The sequence below is a fragment of the Eleutherodactylus coqui genome, chromosome 6 (assembly GCF_035609145.1).
Source record: "Eleutherodactylus coqui strain aEleCoq1 chromosome 6, aEleCoq1.hap1, whole genome shotgun sequence".
Lineage (NCBI taxonomy): Eukaryota > Metazoa > Chordata > Amphibia > Anura > Eleutherodactylidae > Eleutherodactylus > Eleutherodactylus coqui.
This window is the reverse complement of record NC_089842.1, coordinates 53,452,809-53,474,304: the sequence shown is the minus strand read 5'-3', so window position 1 is coordinate 53,474,304 and position 21,496 is coordinate 53,452,809. Positions and strand designations below refer to the sequence as shown.

Sequence of the window (21,496 nt, the reverse complement as noted above, 5' to 3'; positions counted from 1 at the left end):
CAGGGTCACCGGCCGGGCTCACAGCTGTAATTCCGCTGGAAGCTTACTGCATGCAGAATCTGCCCGCTTGTGTGAGTCCGGCCTAAGTGTCTCCAGCATAAGCCTTCAGCCCTTTTTACACAGGACGGTTATCGTCTCTTTTAGGGTAAATTCACATCCAGCAGATTTGGACAACCCCAGGATTCTATGATCTCATTACTTGAGCAATTCCAACCGAATCCAATCCGTACAAAGTAAGTTGGGGTTTGGCACATGGATGTATTTTACTCACATATGAAGGTTTGTGTATTATTACAAATATACATATGGACCCCATAACCACCCCTGGTCTGGGTGGGGAAAAAACCCCAAACAAAAATAACCTCAATATAGACTCATGCACATGGGCAGATTTTTGCTACAGAATCCAGAGCAATAACCCTCCATAGCATGCTATAGGAAAAGGATTCTTCATGCACATGAGCGGCTGAAAAAGCACAGCATGCTCTATTTTTCTGTGATTCTCACATGGACGGCTTTCACTGAAGTCAATGGAAGCTGTCCGACCCGTGGCCCGTCTGCAATGGACATTGCTGTTGGGCCACAGGCAGAGCAGGAATTAATTTAAAAAAAATCTGTACTGCACATGTCGAAGGCGAGAAGCCGGAAGAAGAACGGGTCACCTGCCTGTCAGGGCCGTATTCCTGCCTCGTGCATTCAGCCTAAGTCTTATTGGTGATTTCATGGATGAGGCTAGCACATGCAATGTGCACGGCTCTGACACTGGTTCAGTGCGCTCTCCAATGTATTTTGCACCCAGTTTTTATAAGTGCAACAGGGTCCACCCGTGTGAATTCAGACTCAATTCTTCGCTTAGTACATCTTTCATCCCTTCCTATAAGAAGCTGTATAAGTAGTGCTCAAAAGGCAGATGATTTACTTCTACATCAGTAACCTCCCATCCCTAGGAGATAAGCAGTCCGGGTAAAACAACATTCAGTCCGATATATACAGAAACAGTCTTTATTTCTCAATAAAGTCTTTTAATGTGCAAGAATATAAATGATCTTAATTGTTTAATGGATTAGTATACCATCTTCTGCACAATTAACTTAGTCAGCAAGGTCTTAACTCATTGAAATTTACAAAACTACAAGAACATATTTACTGTTTTACAATCATTAAATTAGCTGTAATGTTCATTTACTATTCCAAATAAGACAACTAGATAATTACCAGAGCCATATTCTTCATATATTAGTCACCCCTCAAAACCACAATTAATTACAGCCTTCATTTTCTTTAATTTATAAAACAAGTCCTTTTTTTTAATATATATAAAAAATTTCCCCTTCATTGTGAACAAAAGATTTTTTTTCATACACTTGCATATGCGCAACACAAAAAAAAAACTATTTGGCAACACAGGAACATTTGTAATGCCTTAAATTAAATGTATAAAATCAAGTAGTTTGTTTTTCCTTTGTGTTAAATGGTCAGCAAATATACAGAATCTGTAATTCATCCTTCACGAAATACGTACATGACATTACACAGGACCAAATCGCTTGCTCCCATCCCTGATGCAGTATAGAATTTGGTCTGATACACAGAATTACACAGCTTGCCCCCTGGCTTACCCAACTGCAAAAAAATTGCAGATTCAGCGGGCATCATACACGGTTCTGACTGGAGGGAAATACATCACAAGTCTCAATTACTTTATTTATTTTTTATAACTTAGTGGCTTTTTAACGTTTTAAAAGAATAGTCAGTAAATGGTCATTTTCTTCCCTTCCTCTCTCCTTTCTGAAGTTAACACTGAACCCATCATAAGCTGGAATGTTCTGAGGACCGGAGACCTGCGGCCACAAGTCGGTACGTAATTATGAAAGTAAGTATTGAGAATGGATGGAAATGAAACATTTCACAATGGTCAGCGTGTGCTTTTATATCTAAAAGGATGGAAAAATTATGGGGCAAGCGCATGGAATGTTTAATTTATGGAACGTGGCTGCAAAAACTCATTGGGTAGACCCATGTTTACGAGATCCCAGGCAAACGAAACGGAAGCAGCTTATTTTGCCTCGTAAGTTAAGACATTGGTGTAAATCAGCGATCACATGTTCTCCAGTAGAAGTTGAGATGTGGAAACATAACCTCCCTCTGGTGTTCTAGACACAAGTCTCTGGGCTCATGGCTTTTCCTGTGTGACATGTGACACTGCATCAGATATGTAGGGGGGGGGGGGGGGGGGTCTTGACCTCTCGCTCTAAACAGCAGCTACAAAACGAATCAAGCAGCCAACATCTAGAAAATGTGTGCTTGACAAGGACAAGAAATGAGGGAGATGCGTTAGAAGTGAATAAAAGATTTAAACTCCACCTGTTAAGGCTAAAGGGATGTTCGGAGGATCTATGGCTGCGCGGGTTTCTGCATGGAATACTGCATTGGAATTGTTCAAATAGCAAAATGTCATACACTACAAGCTAAGAATTAGGCACATTACATTGATTTCCAGAAAGCCATTCAAATGTGCAAATTTGTTATTTCACCTCCCAACTAATTGTTTTGGTTTCTTTTCTTTTCTTTTGTTATTGCCTTTACTGCACCTAGTTGGTTCGAGATTTAATTTAAGTGCAATATTGCTGTGTTTTTGTATTTTTTTTTTGTTTGTTTTTTTTAAGGAAAATTTCCATCATCTTAATCTACTCTTGTAATATTACCAGTGCACTTCGTTTAGTTAGAGGTCCGAGCATTTTAAAAAATTTTGTATGTAATCATTGTAACACAGCTTTTTACTTAATACCGAAATTAACAAAGTGCCACATTGCTGAATTTTGGGAGGAGAAAAAGTTACCAATCCAAAATGCTGCCAAATCCTTTCCAGTCTTGTTTCCCCCCGGGAGTGCAGCACATGGCATCTAATGCACTAATGGAAGCGGCTTGCTTACATGATTGCCTGAAATAAAACAGTTCTTCCACACAGGCGCCCTCAGATGGAATTTACATACACTGTAGACCCTTCAAAGAGGCAGGCACAAAACGTGAAATCCCTTGTGTAACTGAGCCGGAAAGCCATATCCTCGTGTAGAGAGCAGCTACTACGCAGGAAGAAATCCACTATAAACATCTCCATTGTAGGCGATTTTCAGCAGCAAATCCTGTAGTGCTGATCTGTACTAAGAACCTGGCATCAGTTTCCCAGCCTCGCATGCATATACTGTAGTTAAGGATACAAGTTCGGGATCAATCACATGGTTTGTCCATAAATATCGCAGTTCTTCATACCGTCTCTTCTGTTGAGACCAGCAATGGGTTAATATACTCAAAGCCTTCAAATTCTGATTGGTCTATTCGTTTTATTACATCTCTGCAGAAAAAAATAAAATGATAGATTAGAGGGGTTTTTTGATACATAAAAGGAATGTAAAGCAGCAATTCAAAATGGTCAAATTTTGAAGAGAATCAGGACCTCGGAGTCAGAAGAATATCGACTCTCAAAAGCACCAAGGGAAAAAAAAAAGCTGTGCCCGACCTTACACAAAATAAAAAAATGCACTCAAAAGGAGTTAAAACTTGACTTCTCCATTAAGTCTAGCATTAAATATGTTTGAGACAAACATCCTCTTCCGCAGAAAGCTGAGCGTGTAGATTCTTGTTAGCAACACAAAATAGACCATAATAGGTGCTAAAAGATAATGCGTTTTAGAGAATGAATATAGTCTGGTGGAATTCATTTCGCAATTGAACACACATCCGATATGTTTATTCATTCTGTGGGTATTATTGTAACTTGACGCCACCGGAAGTAGTGGTGGAGCCAAGATACAGGGTGTTTGATAGGGGGTTGATGCTCCTGGTCGTGATTGGCTGCACGCCTGTCTCCCCTTCCTCAGGCTCACAGGCCCCGTAGGCACCGGGCTTCCAGCAGTGCTGCTGAATGTGCTCCACTCTGTTTTAACCAGGCCGCAGTGACTCTCTGCTGCACGCCTGTCTCACCTTCCTCGGGATCACAGGTCCTGTAGGGGACGACAGCCTCGCACCACCACTAAACGCCCTGTTCCCTTTTAGCGGGCCCGCAGTGACACTCCCTGCTGCCTGAATTCTGCCACCTCTGTTCACATTCCCTGGGCCGCTGTGGAAGAAGGTGAGAACCGGGGGTCGCCAAATGTGAGCAGTGGCCGTGCAGTAAGGTGTCAGCTGCTGGTCACCACATGTCAGCGCTGCAGTGGCACATGTGAGCGGTGCTGAGCAGCAGTGGGGTGCAGTGTGAAGAGCGCAGACGTTTGCCGGCAGCGGCGCCGGGGTCTATGCTCCCCAGCCAAAGTGTGGATTGCTTTTAGCCTGCCCTGGGGGGTAAGGGTTAGGGATTACTATTCCTGTTAGCCTTACATTATTTGCTGTAAATGCTTCTATGTAACCGCTGTAACATGGAAGCATTGACAGGTAATAAAATAAGCCTCTCAGGAACACCAATCCCTAACCCTCCAGGGCAGACAAAAAGCTATCCAGACGATGCTGCTAAGACCTTCTTTAATGTAGCCAATCGGAAGCTAAGGGTGTGACAGGGGCGTTCCTTCTGTCAAACCCCTAGCTTCCAGTGGTGCCAAGATACAATAATACCCATTCTGTGTTCTTTCCCATGTATTTTGTGTTATATTTTAATGTAATTTTGGCCTTCATATGAGGAATACATGTAATACACACAATATCAGCAAGCATAAGCATTTTTAATAATCCGCAGGCCTTTGATATTTCGCTTTCTTAATTATACAAACTATTTTAGCTCTTGGCCTTGAATGTGCATGTTATTGCCTTATTTTTAGAGTATCTGATACTTTGTTTTCTTGCTTCCCATAAACCTCATGAATAGAACATTGCTTTTGTATTTTATACTCTTCTTTGCCATTACTGCAGTACCGGCACACTATATGCACACTTTGTAAAAAAAAAAAAAATAAATAAAATCCCTAGAAGTTGTCATTTTGCAACAAAACTCGGCATGCAATGTTGTAATAATGCCACAACTGTAATCATTTGCATAACGGTCTTGTCATCCGAGACCCTGAAAGTGGTTCCCCTCTTGGCCTATAAGAGGCTCTCGGAGGCTCCTTGTGTGTAGTGACCTCTTCTGCTTGTGTAGAGCTTGTTGTCCACTAGACACCTGTACGATGCAGAGAAGAAATTACGTGCAGTTAAAAAGGGTTTGAGAGGGGTGTATTGGAATTGTGAGAAGATGGATGATTGAACTGAAGAATTTCCCATCACCTGGGCAATTTTGAGCAGACCACAGATAAAGAGGATCATCTGACAAGCACAAGCCGCTCCAACTGTTTTGCTTTCTGCCATCCAAAGACAGGTGGCTCCATTATTACAGGTCTGTCATCCTTCAGCCAAGCTCTTGGAAATTGTACCATTTGGTCTCACTGTGCACATTAAATGTATGGTCTTTGACACCCCGTCACTTCTGTTAGTAGTGCTGTCAGCAACAACAAAACTGGACGCTACAGAGTGTAACCAGGTACAGGTAGTAATGAATCCAGGTTTAGTAATGGGCAATAACGGCAAGGTTTGTGTCTGGAGACCTCGGGGTGAGCACCTCAATCCTGCCTTTGCTGTGGAGCGGCACACTGTCCTAACTACTAGTGATATGGGCTGTGGGGCCATCGTATACAGTTGGTCACCCCCATTAGTGGTACGAGGGATAATGACAGCTCAGTGATATGTTCAGGACATCCTGCAGCTACATGTGTTCCTCTCATGGCGACTTCCAAGAGGCATTTTCCAGCAGGATAATGCTCGGCCGCACACACACAAGGCGGTTACAGGAGCCTCCACAACATTGTCCCACTTCTGTGGCTGCCAGTTCACCAGATTGATTGCCAATAGAACATGTATGGGACCATCTGGGACACCAACCTTGACAGCCTACGAGTTTGCACAATCTAGAGCAGTGCTACACAAATCCTCAAGAGAGCCCAACAGGTAATGTTCTCAGTATTGTACAGGTGATGTAATTATTCTCAGTGCTTCAGACATTACCACAGATGTTCGATCCTCAAGGGCCCCAACAAGTCATGTTCTCAGGATAGCCTATAGTAAGGAGTTTCAGCCGGTGCACATGTGCAGTACATGATGCTCCGGCACTGGGCTGTGACACAGATTTTTGCAGTACTTCCGCAGTGCCCACTGCATGGAATATCGTGGGATGTACGGCTTCCATTGACTGCAATAGAAGCTGTCTGTGCGATCTTCCGCACAGAATAGAGCATGCTGCGATTCTTTCCCGCAAGCAGAAAATCACAGTTGGTTTCCGCTCGTGGGCAGGGGAGAATCTTTTAACCTAGCATGTCTATGGACAGACATTGCTGCGGAATTCGCATTAGGCTATGAATTCCGCAGCAATAATCCAACCGTGGACATAAGCCCAAAATTTTATTTGATTCTGACAATGGCTAGGTGCTTGATTTTTTTTTATTACAACGGAGTATATTAAGCCGAATACCATTTTTACAGTACATTACTAATTATATACATGAGCCATGCAGGAAGGAGGTAGACGTCTGCTTTACAGACTCCACCCCATTTCGGCGATGAATTTGCTGCATGTGAATATACCATTAGCCATACAGGGCAAGATATTTAATTATATTTTAACCTGTGTAAAGGTCAAAGAAGACACTGCAGGAAGGGCAAGGGGCCAGGCTTATTCATGGGGCCATTCAGTGGGTGGTGTTTTGCCCTCTAGCTCCATTTTCGATAAGGAATGAATTCACATTCTGTAACAGAACCCCTTCTAATTTTATATATTCAGATTAAGCATTAAAACCAGCAAAATAGGATAAATATTACTGCATTCTGATAGACTTTTGTACATACTCATCATCCGGTGTAAGCTGCACTGGTTCACTGGTAAACTGAGTGTCAAAGTTCTCCAAACCATAATCATCTGTGATCTGAGGCTTGAAGGGAGGGACAACCTGCTTTTTCTCCAGCTGCGAGAAAGGATAGAGAACATAAATTACTGGTTATAGTGCAAGTAAACCACTTCCCAGGACATTGTTGCTGGTACACAAGTCTGTGCCCTTCTGAGATTACCCTGAAATCAGATATTTTCACTGGAAACCATTCATACACACGTCAATAATCTAAAGTCCCATTTTGTGAACCTGTGGTATTCGTTCTCACAATAGTACTACTATTAGTCAAGGTCATCTATAACCAAACAGGTTGGAAAATGGCATCCAATGCCGCACGGAAAATCACTACTGCTTATATATAGTTGCATGGCTGTATGTTTAACCTTGTGCACTGGTTGCATGGGTAAGAAGCAAACCCACTAATTAGTGAGTACACACCCTTCCCATTTATGTGATGCGATGCATTAAATGATTGTGTTATTTTAGAATTTCCTATTAATCATTCCAGCATAACTAAAGCTGGCATGTGTGCGTACATGGAGAATAACAGACAGTCTGACCATTAGAGGATTGCATCCTTCATTTTTTAAGCAGTTTTCCCCTTCTGCAGGCTCTATTAATAATTTGCACTTTCCCCCGTGCACCAGGATGTGTGTAGAGTAGCTGCTAATGGGTTCTCCATACACAACACACAGAAAACGTGATCCTGCCCTCCTCTCTGTAGCACACCTGTAAAAGAGGACATTATACAGCAGTGTAGCTAGCACTGGGGTGAGGCTAAACACCAGTCAGCAGCAGGATCTTCCATATCTCAGTGAGCTGATCTGTCTCCAGATAGTTTTTAGCAGCATTTCAGAGAATGATCAGTGTGGGGAAGGGCTAATAAGTAGAAGAGGTATTTTCTCTAATAAAATAATTATTTCTGAAAACTTTGTTGAAACCATTGTGCCCATTTAAACCTATCCATGGTCTATCCTCTGAACATTGTCGCTGAAGTCCGTTATCTGGAACCGTCAGCCTGCTACACTGCTGACTGGAGCAGATTTCTGCAGGAAGCATATAGCTCCGATCTCACTGCAGTGACCAGGCATGGTATTACATACAATTTCCATTTACTTAAAATGTAAAAAGGAAAAAAAAAGAAAAGAAAAATCAGGGTAGCCAAACACTTGCCATCTATGTCCCTGTAGGGGACTTGAACCATAAAAGCTATGATACCTTATCCCTTACAATCGTGATCGTAGGCCATGGCAGTCCAGGCCACCAGGGGCATTCGGTTACCATAGCACCCACCGGCCCTCCGTGGAGGGCCATTGACATCACAGAATGAATGCACTCCCTCTGTTACACTGATTGCAGCGTGTGTGTGTGTGTTTGTGAAAGGGGGGGGTTAACAGTGGAGATTTGTGTTCTCATTAATCCTCATCAGTCACAGTCGGCTCTCGCTGCAGGATGACTGAGACTTGCTTCTGAGCCCACTCCATCCACAGAACGTAAGTTTACGTCCTGTTGTACCACCATGCCAGGATGTAAACTTACCTCCTGTGGCGTTAAGGGGTTAAATTTCATTCAAACCACTCTACTTCCTGGTTGCTGCTGGCTAGGACATGTGACTGCTGAAGCCAATCACTGGCTAAAACTGACCTATAGCCAGTGATCATCTGTGCTTTTTGGTTGTCTGTTGCAGTCACCAACTATAGAGGGTCAAAGTGGTGGCCAGTGATTGGCTGCAGCAGTCACATGTCCTGGTTAGCAACAAAAAAAATTAACGAGTGGCTGTGAAGCAATTTTAAAGTACTGAGAAAACCTTTAATGCACATGTGTCAAACACAAGGCCCGCGGGCCGAATCCGGCCCGCTGGCTCGTGTTATGTGGCCCGCGGCGTGCAGTCGCCGCTCACCACTCAAGCAATTACCAGCTGGGGTGCCGCAGCTCCCCGCTGGTAATCGCGCTGTTACCGCTGATCCCGGCGCACACTGACGTCAGTGTGCAGCCAGGATCCTCCTCCCCTGAGTCCCCTGCTCATCAGTTGCGCAGGAGAGGACTCAGGGAGGAAGAGTGCCGGGCGCACACACTGACGCTGACAGGAAGGAAGAGGTAAGTATATGGGTTGGGGGGGGGGGGGGTGCTGCTTATTACTGGGTGGGGGGGGGGGGGCTGCTTATTACTGGGGGGGAGGGGCTGCTTATTACTGAGGGGTGGTCTTATAATTATAACGTTGTTATGGGGGTTAATATTACTAATTGGGCCACTGTAGGGGTTCTTATTTTTACTGGAGCCACTATCAGGGTCCATATTAGGGCTCGTTCACACGTGTATAATTGTATTTCGGTCGCACAAATACGCTGCGTATTTGCGTAAATCAAAAATTGCTTATGCCTGCATATTTGCGTACGTAAAAAGGAACGCAGGTGGGCCCATTGAAATGGTGCGCAAGCATGCAGTGAATACACAGGTTTCCTGCGCATTCACCATGTATTTGCGCGGCCCATTCACTTCAATGGCCTATCGTGGTTCGCAGTACGCAACAAAATAGGTCACGCTGTGTGAGAATATACATCATGTGAATGAACTCACTGAAATCAGTGGCTACTATTCACTGCATATTATGTACGCAAATACGCTTGTGTGAACGGGCCCTTACTGTACTGTCTTAGGCCCCCTGCACACGGGTGGAAATTCCCGTTAGAAAACGCAATCCTATGCAGACGGCTGCGATTTGTCTGCGCGAAATCTCGCATGGAAAACAAATTACGGCATGTTCTATTACTGTGCGGGGCAACCGGCACATCACAGAGCTGGAGCCGCGGGAGCAGGTGAGTGCCGCGCTGGTCTCTGCAGTGGCTCGGGTCGGGTCCCGCTGCAAGAATTCTCACAGCGGGATCCGACCTGGCCGTCTGCAGGCGGCCTTACAATCGGCCCTTTGAAGGTCACCATAAGCCTGATGTGGCCCTCGGTGAAAATGGGTTTAACACCCCTGCTTTAATGAGAGGCGAAAGCATCCAGAGGGCAGAATAGTCTGAAGTTTTATGAGACACAAATATTACAATCCCAATACTGAAACTTTCACCTACAATTAGGTTAGCGACAAACATTTTATTTTTCAGACATACAGCAATTCTACTACCCAGTATGGTTTGAATAATCGGCCACTGTACGGTTATTGTAAGGATAGTGGGACTGATGAAGCGGAGGTGGGTCGTCGGCTGTGCAGGTAAGGCAGAGTTCATACCGGTGGACTGAATTCAAAGCTGAATTTCAGCCATGAAAGATCCATCAGACGAGGGTCTTATAATGGGGTTTGTTGGGTTCCATCATGATGGACGTCATTTTACTGGAAAAAACAATAGCTTTGCTTGCTGTACTGCTAATGTGAACAGAACCTAAAATCACAGTGTTTATTTTATATTTCAGGCCTTTCTATATTTACAGTGCATATGCCGATTAGTCACATAAAGGCTAAGCGCAGACGAGCGTATGTGCAAAACGCTGTGTGTATAACCATATGTTATTTATAACCCAAATACAAGCACCCTGCGGGTCTCTCTCTTGGGCCCTTCGGTCGGCTGCTATTGCTGGGGTGCAGTTTGGGCTGCTCATTAATTCAACCAAATGGTAAACCATGTAAATAAGCAATGTGAGGCTGGGTCTGCCAGCAGCAATCTCATGGAGGGGCTTCTGGAGGAGGAACCCCTCATGATGTTTATATGCCATAACAGTGCATATGGATAGGGTTAGTCTTGATAAAACAACCCCTTGAAGATACATTTCCCCATGTTCTGTATATTGGAACGGACCTCATTACAGTGACCATCCACTATACTTGCAGAATGTATAGTTAACATAGCTACTGCCCTCACTTTAATAGTTGCAGTTTCCTCATTATATAGGTGAAAATGCCCCCAGATTCTCAGACTACCCTATACACATTATGCTTCCGTAGTCTCAATGAAAGATACAGGATAGACCGTACCGATTTCATCGGAGGGGGGGGGGGGGGGTGTCAGAGTCCTGAAGCACACTGTACTATAGGGTCGCCCGAGAATCTTACAGTACATTACATACAGGAAAAGTGGAATGGCAGCAATATTGGAAGCGGGGCACCAAGAACATTAACTAGATATTCTGCATTGTGAACCAAAAGGGGTCACTAACGCCAATACACACTTCCCATAGATTTCCAAAGAGCATTTTTATCAGCCGCACTCCATAATCTGACAAGGCAGGACTGGATCAATGCAGCAGCCACTTTAAGGAACTTGAGCTGTCGTTTCAATAGCAAAATTCCAATGAAAAGTTGATTCCTGGCAGCATGCAGTGGTGCAGATATCCAAATATTTTTTTCTTCCACAGCCATTACAAAAAAGTGCTATGTTTCGACTCTAAATTCGGGCCATCAAGCTTGACAAAGACCCGATTTTAGCGTCAAAGCGTAACACTTTTCTGTAATGGCAGTGGAAGAATAAAATATTGGGGTGTTATCTGCACCACTGCATGCTGCCAGGAATAGACACTTTCCAGTGACCACCGAAGGGGCTGCTCATCTGTAATATCTCAGTGAGTCTACCAGATATTGTGAAGCCACACCGCTCCACGAAGAGCGCAATAGGAATAATCCGCTTTGTATCTAATGAGCACAAGAAACAACCGATCTCTGGTAATTAAGTAATTTGTCTTGTGAGAAGACGGGGCTTGAGGGGAAATTTACTAAATGCCTTTTAAACAGACAGTGGTTTGGACAACTGCATGAGCGCTGACGTAACTACTAAGGTCGTCGGCACTCGTGCAGCACATTCAAACAAAAAGACTTGCCGGCCGCTCGCTGGCTGCTCGTCCGCGTCACCTCCTATGGGAAGCGCTGAGCTTGAAGCATTCACATGGAAGGACAATCCAGAGAGTGCTAACGAGGCTTTTTAAGCTGACTGAGAAATCAGCTTAGACAAACGTGAACAGCAATGATAATAGCTCACTTTCGCTCGTTTGAACGAATTTTGAGCAATAACCACTGTGTAAAAGGCCTTTTGCTCCCATCACCGTATAGTTTATTAGAGCTGCAGGACATGATCCTACACTACTGAATGCAACCATTCTTTCATCTGGTTGAGGCCCGAGTCACATACAGATAACCACCATCCTGGTACCCGTAGCGGTGCTGTAAAGCCTACCCTTTACAATTAAGCTCTGTACTCCAGTAAGGCCTTATAAAACACAGTATATCTGTCATTAAGCTGACAGATCCCCAGATATAGAATGTGCCCCATTGTGCCAACCTACAACATTCAATACTTTATTAATACAGGCGCACAATCATGGTGTTTGAAGGTAAATGTGGGAGCGCCTTTCCCATACACCCCGAGCTGCTGGGAGCCGACCAGGGTTACCCTCTGCCCGTCACTGCCACTGACCACAGGGCCATTTGTCAATGCAAGCAGAATGTTAATAGACTATGAAACACTGACTAAAAAGGGGAAAACTTCAGAAAAAAAACACCCCTGGGCTTATCCTTTCTATACATTTCTAGAGCTTTAAATAAGCCTGTTATGAAGCAACATAATAAAAGCTGAAGCCCCTGCACCATGAGAGCGCACCGGGGGGAGCAGGCGAGAATGAACACAAATCCCTCTACTGGTCTGCGCAGTTACAGACGCTGCTGCCTTTCATCTATGCCTGCAGTGGAAATGATCTCAGTCCAGCGGGGCATCCTTGCTCCTCGCACAAACAGACGCGTAACGAGATGTCGGTTTCCTTGCAGAAATCCCAGCGCATGGACGTTTACAGGAAAGACGTGACCTTTAGCACAGGGAATATTAACCATAACGTTCACTCATCTGCTGCCAAAAGGGACAGTGAACCATAGAATAAAGAGGAAAAACAGGGTGGGAGCAGACATTACTGAGTTAATAACCCTTCTTTAACCCCGACATAACAGGAAAGAAATGAAAGTGTGGAACATAACCTGGAAACTCATGAGCAGGTATGCAAAAATAACACCGACCTCCATTATATCAACTCCGCTGGACGAGCTTCAACGGCTAAAAATACAAGTAGCTAGAAGAGCCCTGCGAGATAACCTGGATATAAGGAGTTCAGGACACATCCACCACACATGGCTCCGACACACCAGCACTCCTGTAGTGGGGATGCACAAGTTCTTACATCACATTTTGAAGGGGTATGATGACCCATCCTCAGGTTAGGTCATCAGTAGTTGATAGTCAGGGGTTCAGTACTTGGGACCTCTGGTGATCACTGAAAGTCCCAAGCTGCAGACGCCTGAGGACCAACTACTGATGGACTTACCCTGAGAACAGCTCATCAGTACTAAAAGGGGTTAAACACCTTGAATACCCCTTCAATACAGAATACAAGGGAAAGCAAGAGTGTGATATATATGATAAATAGTTATACATACACATTCTACAAGTTAACTCTTCCATTTTTCACCTTTTTAACAAGCATCACTGACTTCATGGCACCTCGTGGCTCGCAAACATTTAGTCTTGAAAAAGGGGCGCTAGAAGAGTCCTGAAATGTACAAACTTTCTCTCTTCAAAACGGTCAAGTTAATGATTAAACAAAATAAAATTTGACAAACGTCTGCAGCATTTTGCCTTCTGTCATTAGGTCCCAGCAAAAAAAAAGGTTGTTTTCCTATCTCAGTGAAGTAGGTTGTTCTAATAGAATGTTCCCAGCCATGACGTTCGCCCGCTAGTGGCCACTAGATGGCATATTGCTACCATAAAGTAGCGGCTACAACGGAATATACATTATAGAACTCTAGTTAAGAGTACATACTGGGAACTACAAGAAAGGGGATATTTAAAAGTAAAACTAGGCAACAAAGGTTGCTATTGTTACTTGTGATCGGTCTAGTAAAGAGTCCTAATAGTGATTCACTTATAACAGTGAAAGGATTGCCCCAGTGAAATTTGTTGCATATATTTTGGTATATCCTTGATCACGGTGTATTATGTAATAATGGTTCTGACAAGCTGTACAGATAGTGGTGGCTAACCATTTGGTTGCAGATATAAGATGTCAGCTGAACGGTAGTTTGGTCAAATACAAAGAGCGAGGGGATGAAGCATAAACACTCCCAATAAACTGCAGTTTGAAAAACGTTGCTTTCGGTTGTATTAGAATTGTAATACAATAAAAAAAGCAGTTCATCACTGACAAAGCAGAAAGGTACAAGCAGTTGGCGTTACCAAGTTGGCTGGTCAACTACACGCATGAATAAAATAAACCTGCTTATATATCGCCAACTTACTCCGCAGCGCTTTCAGGTAATGTATTCATTACCCCACACCAAGTTGGGTACTCATTTTACCAACCTCAGAAGGCAGAGTCAACCTTGAGCCCGCGACCTGAACCATGCAGGGATTGAACCTGCAACCTTCAGGTCATGAGCTTAGGACTGCATTTCTGCTGCCTTGACACTCTGCACCACACGAGGCTCAGTATAAAACAATGCCAGCATTATACAAAAAAAAATGTACCAATGAGACTCATTTCTACAGCTGAAACATATGGTGCACCCATGCTGTAGAAACTGACAGGCAGTTAGTCTATGTGACAGGTACAGGGTGAGCCGGAGGGGAAATACAATCACCAGACAGTCCATCGTACTGCCACAATTAAATGCCACACTTCTGGTCACGTGAGAAGTAAAGACTGAGTAGTATTGGTAAGTTTATTGTAAAAAGCCAACATATATTACTCTATTTTTTTTTTTAGTTCAGACAACCTTGTAAATAAGCAGTTTATTCTGGAAGTGCAACATTAAAATGGGTGGGGATTTCGCTTTTAGCCACACAGTGTTCTGTCTCCATCAGTGACCTAGCCTCTCTGGGTTTACAGACTGGATGCACTTATTCAGTACTTGGGTAGTCTGACTCGTACGGGGACTTCAGAATTCTCTCTTTCCTTCTGATGCTTATTCTACAAGTGTGCAGAGAGAGGAGTGTGACGACAGGAATCCTCTCGGGAGTCTACGCCTTGGAATGTAAGATGTCTGAGCGACTCTACCACTTCCTAAGCTAATAGTAATTGTGTAAACGTCATCATTCATCATATCCACATGGACTTGGTACAGCTCCAAAACAAATTATATCCATGACCAGTGCTCAATAACTAGAGACAAGCGCCTGCGGACAGATCTTTCAGTACACAGCAGGAGGTCTCTGGTTAGCCAATATGAAGCCATTTATACAAACCTAACCAAAAATAAAATTTATTGCTTACATAAAAGGGATTTTCTGGAACTTCCAAAAAGTGACTAAGAGCAGTGGATGGCATAAAATAATTATCCAGTACTTGCCTGTCAAGTCCCACTGCGCCAGAACAGCCACTCTGCTCCCCGAAGTTGTACAGTAGTCATTCATCATTCACATGACCCGTTTCAGGCAATCACTGGCATCAATGGTGACCATCATATGGGATCAGCACGGCTGCACTGGACCAGAGGGACTTAATGGGAATGTAGTGAATAGTTTATGATTTGATGCCAGTTAGGCAGTTTTCACATTTGTGGTGGGGGTTCTGTTTCCCTGCTCCATTAAGAGCAGGAAAGGGGAATCCTTTGGCCGAATGGATCAGTCTTATGATGGTACCGAGCAGCGCTGAACGGACGCCATTGACTATAATGGGGTCAGTTCGGTTTCCGTTCAGTTGTCCGGCATTTTACCAGAAGAAAAAGCGCTTCATACAACGCTAATCCGGTACTTTGTGCCAGACCTGCAAGAGAACCACCAGAGGTTCCAGCACAGAGGTAAACCTGGCCTTACTGCCTTTTGCTAGCCGCTCCCCCCACAGGTCATAGAAAACCCCTTTTAGGGTCCAAAAGTTTTTTTTTTTAATTTCTTTGGGGGGGGGGGGGGGGGGGGGGAGAAAAAAAAAACAAACAAAAAAACTATAAAAGGAAAATTAAATGTGGAAAATACTGTTAGAATAAATGTGTAAGTATATTTCATGGAAAGGATGTAGACAAACGGGTAGACAGCTTTCTATATTAGAAAACAACAGCATCAACCAACATTTTTGTAAGTTATCATTATAAATGGGCTACAACTGCCATCTACTGGGCATTGAAATAATTACACTGGCTCTGGTTTAGAAGATAATATCAAGCTGTTCTTCAAGATTCATACACTTTGCCATGTATGCTTTATTATGGCTCTCTACAACATGGACCTATAATACAGCAATCTATATGGAAGTGCTGTTCTATTTAATGCCTCTCGCTGTACAGTGTCATATTATGGAGCTATTCTCCCATAGAAGCATTGGCTTTATTTTTTATTGTACCCTTATTATATTGTGCAAACATATCAGTACAGAGATTGTCCTCACTTTATATTGGGGCATCACATTGTAAAATCCTATGAGGGTACATGGACGATTTTTCTGTCCGATTTTCAGATCGAAAAAAACTGGAGGAAATGGGGCCCATTCATTTGACTGGGTGTATGCACAAGGTTTTTTTTTTTTTCCTTCACTCGGACTTAAAGAAAAAAAATTAATATATATTTGTAGTATGTTGTATTCTTGTCAAATTTTCGGACAAGCATAGTACGTGTCAAGTGCGGGGTTCAGCACATTGGACAGCACACGGACGGGATGTCAGAGTGCTGTCCAATGTAAGTTGCACCTGAGAATCTCGGACGCAACTTTTAAATCACCCATCTGCATGTACTCTCAGTAGGCTTCTTGTTTTAAATCTCCTCAGTTGTAACTGCTTGCACACAAAAGGGAAAAAAAAAAAAAAAACTATGAAAGTTCATGGAGAAAAACATGTATACACATACTTATTTATCAAAATCATGCTGCATTTTGAAAAAATGCCACAAACAAATCAATATATTAATAATTCTCCAATCCTAGGCCTAATGCCCACGGCAGTGGCAGACTCCGCCAGTGGAATATCACAGCAGAGTCTGACATGGCGCCACAAAAAGACCCCATACTTACCTCTGGATCCGCTGCAAGAGTCCCATCCGGCGAGCTGACGCACACGCGCAGAGAAGGGCATGACGCGGCCAGCGGTGGGTCGTGATGCGTAATCATGCGATACTTCCGCTGTGCTCACAACAGAAGTATCGCGTGACCGACGGCTTCCAAGTGACTACTGCAGCAATTAGAACATGCCGCGATTTCTATCACGCTGTGGAATTCCACAGCGTGAACATTGAAAGGCAGAAAGCTATTAGGTTCAATAGTACCTAATAGCTGCGGGATAACGCTGTGGATTTCCGGCATGTGAAACGCAGCAGAAATCCGTCCGTGGGCATTAGGCCTTACTCAGCATTCTGGAGGTTATTAAATCTGTGTTGTTTAATGAAGTATTTTCTCTTAACCATAATCAACATCAAAATTGCCCAAAAAGCAAGAGACACTATGGTTTGGTACCCTCATTAAAATTCGCAGGTTTTAGCCTAGTCAAGTGGGCTGCCATAACCGGTGTGCCCGTGTCATTGACCTCTAAGAGGTCCGTCAAAGTATCCAGCTCTGCAAGATTCCGATTCCCCCGGAGCATCCTGTGAAGCTCCTATAATGTGATGCTTATGGAGAGAGAGCTGCTTGAGGAGTAAATGACAGTCCTTGTTTGAGGACTGATACTAGGGCCTCACTTCGTGTGGAAGGACAGGTTGCATATTGCAAATTATTCTCATTGCTGTTATATACATCATCATCTACTTCAATCCTCTTTGGGATTTTTCCCCGGTCTCTCACTAGGAGACTGAACTGTACTTAAAAAAAAAAAAAAAACACAAAAAAAAAGGGGGGCAGTTAATGGTACGCCCGTAATGAAAACTGGTGTGTTTTCTGAAGAGGCAATAGGAGTCAGCTGTATAGTAGATACCTGTGATATGGAGAGATAAGGAGGTTAAGGATGAAGGAGACGATATGGGAAAACTGGAACGAGAAGGTATAGCTGGTTCCGATTGAGAACTGTAAATTGATATTTGAGGTGCCGTATTTATAGCTGAAGGGTTGGGGTTTATATTAGACGACCCATTCTTGATTCGAGTAACAGTAGGGACAAGTAGAGAAGATATCTGGTCCCTTATTGCACCACCGCTATTTAGTATTGATGTAAGTTTCCCTGAAGGAATATTTACGTACTGTGTCTTTTACGATTTATTTTGTCACTTCTTGCTGATCTTCCTTTTGGAGCTCGCTGAATGTCAGCTCTTCAATTTCTGAAACTTCAGACTCTGTAGAGGTCTCTATACTAAGGCTGCCTGTCCACGGGCGATATGTCACTGCGTTATCTGTGGCGATAATCCGTCCGCGGGCAACGCAGTGAACGCTTTCCATAGGCTAACTATCAAAAGCACAGCCCGACATCCACAAGTGGAGAATCATAGCGATTCTCCGCTCGCGGAATTAATATCGCAGCATGCTGTGATTCTCTGCAGTGAGCCTATCAGATGGGCTCATCGCGGAGACCTGTCAGTGCTCCCCCCTCCTCCCATGCGGCAGAATATGGCTAGCGATATTCCATCACGGCCGTGGACAGGGGGCCTTATTGTGATCGGTATGTGGGGGCTTTGTCCTTAAATAAATTTGTCCCGTTTCGAAATCACGATGGCCGTGGATAAACGACCGAGGTTTCCCATCTTTGATTTCTTTTTGCGGACCCTCTGTGATTTACTGCAGTCTGTTCCAATGTAATATAATCACTCGGATAGCTTCCACTTCTTTCTCTAGCTGGGTAGATATTTTATGAAGAAACTATTTTGTAATGAGTTACCTTTCCCACCCCTCAATAAGTTCACTGTCCTCCTGATGTGAATTTGGGGTTATAGTAATCTTTAAACCCCGATGTACTAACTTCTGCAGCATGCAAGTTCCCAGACTCGCCACCTCCCACCATGCCCGCACATATTGTCTGCATACTTCTTGCAAGTGTTTAATGCCATACAAAAGGAATCCCGCCATAACACAATCCTCATCATAACAAATATTGGAACACTATTACTCCATTATGAGGCAAAAAAAAGAAAATAATTCCCACATGAAATCCATAAATGATATAAAAGGGTCTCCGGTGGACACCAGGCTTAATCATCAACAAATCAACACTAAAATTTCCCCAAGGGCAAGAAACCCCCAGCTGAAAACCCTCAATAGAATCTAATTTTTCTTGAACTAAGTTACAAGAGGCATAGGAATTGAAAATAGAAATACCCGCCTAGCAAGCCTGGGAGCGCTGAGCCACCTATAATCTATATCATTCAATGCTGCTGTATACTGTGCTTTATAGAGCGCACCTAAATAACTATACAAGATATCAAGCAGGTCACTGCTGCAGACTAATGAATAACTCTGCCCAAGGGCTCCTTCAATTGCTATGTTGGGGTTTGTGCCACCCGCAGTGCTTTGGGCTTTTTTTAGGGGGTCTTTGAGCAATTTTAGGGTTAATTAATAAGCCCGGTGTACACTCTGAGACACTTTGTATACTTTATGACTTTTCTCTTACCATATCCCAGTCTATGCTGCGGAAAAAGGTATGTGACTTAATATCAGTAAATCCCGTCTGCGGCTGGCATCCAAGTCTGTCTTTGGGATCCTACAAAAGGAAATAAGACATTAGAAGTCAGACGCTAGAAGTTACTTTTTTTTTTTTTACTGTAATGTTAATTTCTATTCACAATGTTAGTTCATGGTTTGTGCCGTCATCCTCTAAATTGCAGAAGGACTGGGGCAAAGTAGCAACCCATGAGCATTACCATGTAGCTGAAATGTAGCATAAAAGTGGATTACAGATGGATTATCCCACCAAAATGTTTATTTGTGATCACAAAACCAACACACACCAAGTCCCCTTTGGTGAATTGGGATGTGCCTTCTTCATGAACTCAGGAGGTCCTAGCAATAAGACCCCCAGCAATAGGTATGGATAGGTGATGAATTATTTTGGTGGGTTAACCCCTTGAGTGGCACGCCTGGAAATTTTCCGGGACGAGCTCCACTGCAGATAGTGATATAGCCCGGAAGATTTCCAGGCTATGTATCACTATGGGAGCTGCAGAGCACAATGCCACAAGCTGTGACAGTGTGCTCTGCCTGCACAGTCCCACAGAGAACAAAGCAAGGGCTTTGAACAACAGAAGCAGAAGATATTGCCAATATGCCGGCAATCTCCTGCTTCTAAGTCTCCTGCTTTGTTTATAGGTTGCCATAGAGACCATCAGCTTGTCAGAAGCAAGCCGACAGTATGTGGCAGGGAGAGCTGGTGCTTGGCTGTCAGAGGACAGCCAGGCACCAGCTCTTACAGCAGAGATCAGAGAAAACCTCTGATCTCTGCTGTGTTAACCCTTTACATGCTGCTGTCTATGTGACTGCAGCATGTAAAGAGCTGTCACTGCAGCATGTAAAGGGCTGTCACCATCGGACCCCCGGAAAGTGATCAGGGGTCCTGATGGGTCCCTGTGGAAGTCCCCTAAAGGGACAAAAATTTAAAAAAAAAACAAAAGTAAAAAAATTATAAATAAAAATAACAAAACACTTGTCTCCCTTTACTTTGTAAAATTTTTAAAATAAAATCACACATGTGGTATCCCTGCGTCGTAATGACCCAGAGAAGGAAGTTGGTACATTTACCCCTTAATGACATGGCCCCTTTTTTTCTTTCCCCCCCCCCCCCCCCCATTTCTTTTTTTCCTCCCCCTGTTTAAAAAATCATAACTCCTTTATTTATCCATCGATGTCGCTGTATGAGGGCTTGTTTTGTGCAGAACGAGTTGTATTTTTCAATGGTGCCATTTAGAGTACCATATAATGTACTGAAAAACTTTTACAAAATTCTAAGTGGAGTAAAATGAAAAAAAAAAAAAAAAGACATTCCGCCATTTTTCGGTGTGTCTTGTTCCTACGGCGCACAAACTGCAACAAAAATGACCTGATAACTTTATCCTATGGGTCGGTGCGATTACTGCAATACCAAACTTGTATATTTTTTTTTTTTTTGCTTTAGTACTTGTATTCTTTTCAAAGACATTTAATTTTTTAAAATTATTTTCTGCTGCATCTTCTGCGCGCAATAACTTTTTTATTTTTCCGTCGACGTAGTTAAGTGAGGGCTCATTTTTTGCGGGACATCCTGTAGTTTACGTTGGTACCAATCCGGAATACATACGACTTTGTTCGCTTTTTATTCCATTTTTTCTGGGAAACCGGGTGAGTGAAAAAGTGCATTTGTGGCGTTCATTATTTTTTTTTCGGACAAGTTCACCGTGCGGGGTAAATAATGCACTACTTTGATAGATCGGACATTTATGGATGCGGCGATACCAAATTTGTATTTTTCTTTTAGGATTTAGATTTTTTTATTATAGATATGGCAAAAGCAGGGTGATTTAAACTTTTATTACTTTTTTTTTTAAAGTGTGAAAAATTTAAAAAAAAAATTACAATTTGGTATTGGCGTAATCGTACTGGCCTGTAGAATTACTTTAATACATTTATACTACTCAGAGAATGCAGTGACAAATAAAAATAAAAAACACGCCAGAATTAGATTTTGTTAATCTTGCCACTAGAAAAAAATGGAATAAAAAGCGATCAAAATTTTACATGTTCAAAAAAAA

General features: G+C 43.2%; 1 protein-coding gene across 2 annotated transcripts in view; it reads right to left on the bottom strand.

The window, feature by feature from the left end:
* Nucleotides 1–996: 996 nt before the first annotated feature.
* Nucleotides 997–21,496, bottom strand: part of PRKCZ (protein kinase C zeta) — a 196,715-nt gene continuing 176,215 nt past the window's right edge. For both annotated transcript variants that reach the window (XM_066606840.1, XM_066606841.1), the window contains 3 exons: nt 19,387–19,476; nt 6,862–6,977; nt 997–3,352 (listed from right to left, as the gene is read on the bottom strand). In XM_066606840.1, the coding sequence (XP_066462937.1) occupies nt 3,265–3,352; nt 6,862–6,977; nt 19,387–19,476 (294 nt within the window). In that variant the 3' untranslated portion in view covers nt 997–3,264. The remainder of the gene's footprint in view (nt 3,353–6,861; nt 6,978–19,386; nt 19,477–21,496) is intronic.